The sequence below is a fragment of the Anabrus simplex genome, chromosome 1 (assembly GCF_040414725.1).
Source record: "Anabrus simplex isolate iqAnaSimp1 chromosome 1, ASM4041472v1, whole genome shotgun sequence".
In the NCBI taxonomy this organism is placed as follows: Eukaryota; Metazoa; Arthropoda; class Insecta; order Orthoptera; family Tettigoniidae; genus Anabrus; species Anabrus simplex.
In genome coordinates, this window is record NC_090265.1 from 278,658,281 (window position 1) to 278,661,102 (window position 2,822).

At 42.7% G+C, this 2,822-nt stretch overlaps 1 protein-coding gene across 1 annotated transcript; it reads left to right on the forward strand.

The window, feature by feature from the left end:
* The first annotated feature begins 1,042 nt into the window (after positions 1-1,042).
* On the forward strand, positions 1,043-2,116 carry LOC136863847 (beta-1,3-galactosyltransferase 5-like). The gene has a single exon (XM_067140224.2). The coding sequence runs from the start codon at positions 1,043-1,045 to the stop codon at positions 2,114-2,116; it is 1,074 nt and encodes a 357-aa protein (XP_066996325.2).
* The last annotated feature ends 706 nt before the right edge of the window (positions 2,117-2,822 follow it).

Consider the following 2,822-nt stretch of genomic DNA (forward strand, 5'->3'; position numbering starts at 1 on the left):
CAGCTTCAATGTTTTCCTCAGTCACTGATTCAGACGGTCGCCCAGAACGAGGATCGTCTTCAACCCCAAAATTTTCCCTATGGAACTCTTTGTACCAGCGGAAAATTGTTGTCCGATGTGGACAGTCTTTCCCCAGCACAGGAGTCATTTCCTCCAGGCACTGACCAACAGTTAATTCACGAGCAAAATCGTAGCGGATAATTGCGCGATATTCACCTTTAGACCACACTGACATCTTAATTTGCTTTCAGTTCCACTGCTTGGTAACAACTGGTGTGAAGGTCGCGCCTTGCTGTCTTCTAGACCGGTTTTCACCCGTCTTTTCTTCCCTCACCAATACAGGGGTGTCCAGCCAACCATTTTTGCATATTGCGAAACTTTCCTAGTGCCCTTTGTACCAAATTTAATTCGACTGAATCATCGTATTTAGTCACTAATGTTCATTTTATTGAACTTTCCCACTGTGAATCCGTGATAGTGTTGGTCACCGGATCTCAAGATCACTGATTTAAACGCGGCAGAGTTAGTCACATATTTTTTGGAAGTCCATTCGATACTCGATGTTAAAGATCTCTAGTGACATTTAGTGTTTATCCGACAGAATTAATTAAAAGTCTCATAGATCGGGTTTCTCTACCATCTTTTAGAATAAAACGAATCATCAGACTTCACACAAGCAGCCTAAATGTCTGCACATAGTAGCTGAGGCCATATAATAGTAAATAATCATAATAAATTTCACATTTTTATCTATCATTAATTTGTTATGAGTTAAGGGCAGCAAACACACCTGCGGTTGCCTGAATAAATCGATTTCTTGGCTCGTTAGGTTGTGACAGAAAAAGTAAACTAAGAACAAACAGAAATAATACCTTTTGTTTTACGAGGCCTTCCGTCTTGAATACATTATTTTTGTCCTGAGAGCTCCAGTCACAAATTTTGTTACAGTGTGTGTGAAGTCGCCTTACTTTCTCTTATTAATGCTCTTTGTATTTTTGTTGTTGTTTCAGGTGGGCATGTTCTGCGGAGGCGGTTGGTAGCGATGCTGAAGAAACGTCGGCACGTGTCCGCCGTCTACTCCACATCTTCGTTGGTGGTGCTGCTATGCGCGTGTTTGCTCTTCCTGTCCGTGTACCAGCTAACCACCTGCCGCAGCGCAGATGTTCGGTTACTGCCTCCAAGTTACTTACTCATACTGCCTGGCAACGCATCGTCTGTGCCTCCGCCATTCCCGTTGAACACGCTGCCTCCTGATGACCGCACCAGGCTAATCAATTTAACAAATTTCGACTTCCTCATCAACAATTTCCCTTGCAATGACTCAAATTCATCGTCACTTCTTCTCCTAGTGTTAGTGCCTTCGGCTCCGGGTAATGTGGATAAACGTCGCACCATTAGAGAGACATGGGGGCAAAACACGGGGGATATGTATCGCATCTTATTCTTGCTGGGCGACGTTCAGTCCCAGGAGAGTCGAATGTGGCTGGAGATAGAGAACAGCATACATCGTGATTTGGTGCAAGGTAACTTCATCGACTCGTATCGAAACATAACGTACAAGCACGTGATGGCTCTCAAATGGACGGCGTACTTTTGTCCTGGTGCACGCTATCTGCTCAAGGCGGATGATGATGTATTCGTCAACTCACCGGCGCTGCTGGAATTCTTAGCCAAAGATCTGTCCCAGTGGGGTGCACGGCGTCTCATTCTGTACCAGTATTTTCCTTTCCTAGTTGCAAGACGCTCGTGGCGTTCCAAGTGGCGAGTATCCCCCCGAGAATACCCTGGTCGTTTATACCCGCCGTATTGTGCCGGCTGGGCGGTTCTGTACTCCCCAGATGTTGTGTTCCTGCTATATCGTGAAGCGCAGCGTGGAGATTATTTTTGGATTGAAGATGTGCATGTGACTGGCACACTAGCCGCCAGAGCTAATCTCTCGCATACTCCACTTGGTTCGCTAGCACTCGAACGATGGCAAGTGAATGCTCTTATCGACTCGGATGATCCGGCTGTAGTTTCTTCTATTGGAGTCTTCCTCTTTGGGGCACCCAATTTACCAGAGGAAAGTATCTACCGCTTGTGGAAAGTTGTCCAGAGACGTAGGCGCTCATCGTGACACCCTTAAGATGGTACTGTGATATATTATGCGGTGAGCAGTTGAAGCGCAGTTGGATCCAAATAAAAGTGCCTTCTGTAGTGGTTGACATGTGTGCGGACACCAGAACAAAGAAATGTCGATATTTTTCTCGTCTATATTGAAACTTGTGTGCAGTATTGGTGGGTGCAGGAAGGCTAGTGAATTTTTGAAGTTGAAATCACACTCTACTTTACGCTTAAACTAGATTGTACTTAAGATAGTGATAACCGAAGTGAAGCTCTTTCGGAAGGTTTGGGAACTTCAACTTGGTTTTTTCTCTTCATGTAATCTTACAGCATTGTTATTTACTATTTTCTGAGCGTGCTTTGCTTGGGAATGCACAAGTACTTAGTTTATATTTAACTCCAGAGCCCTAACGGGTCTCCATTGGTCATAACTAGAGCTAGGATTTTTATGTAGTATCAAGTGGCATAATATGTACATAAATATGTAACAAAAAGCACCAAAATATGTAGAATGGGCAAAATATGTATTATCATATAATTAATATAAACCTACCATTTTGTCAGAACTCACTAAGCACGCATTATATTATATTTTGCAGCACAGTGAACAATTATATTTTTCAATATTCTTTTTAGTCATATTATATGAATATATCACACATATATTCAATAGAAACTTATTATTTTCAACACTCAAAGAACGTTTATTCCTTAAATTT

Coding starts and splice junctions, on each gene's coding strand:
- LOC136863847 (XM_067140224.2), top strand. CDS start 1,043: ATGCTGAAGAAACGTCGGCACGTGTCCGCCGTCTACTCCACATCTTCG.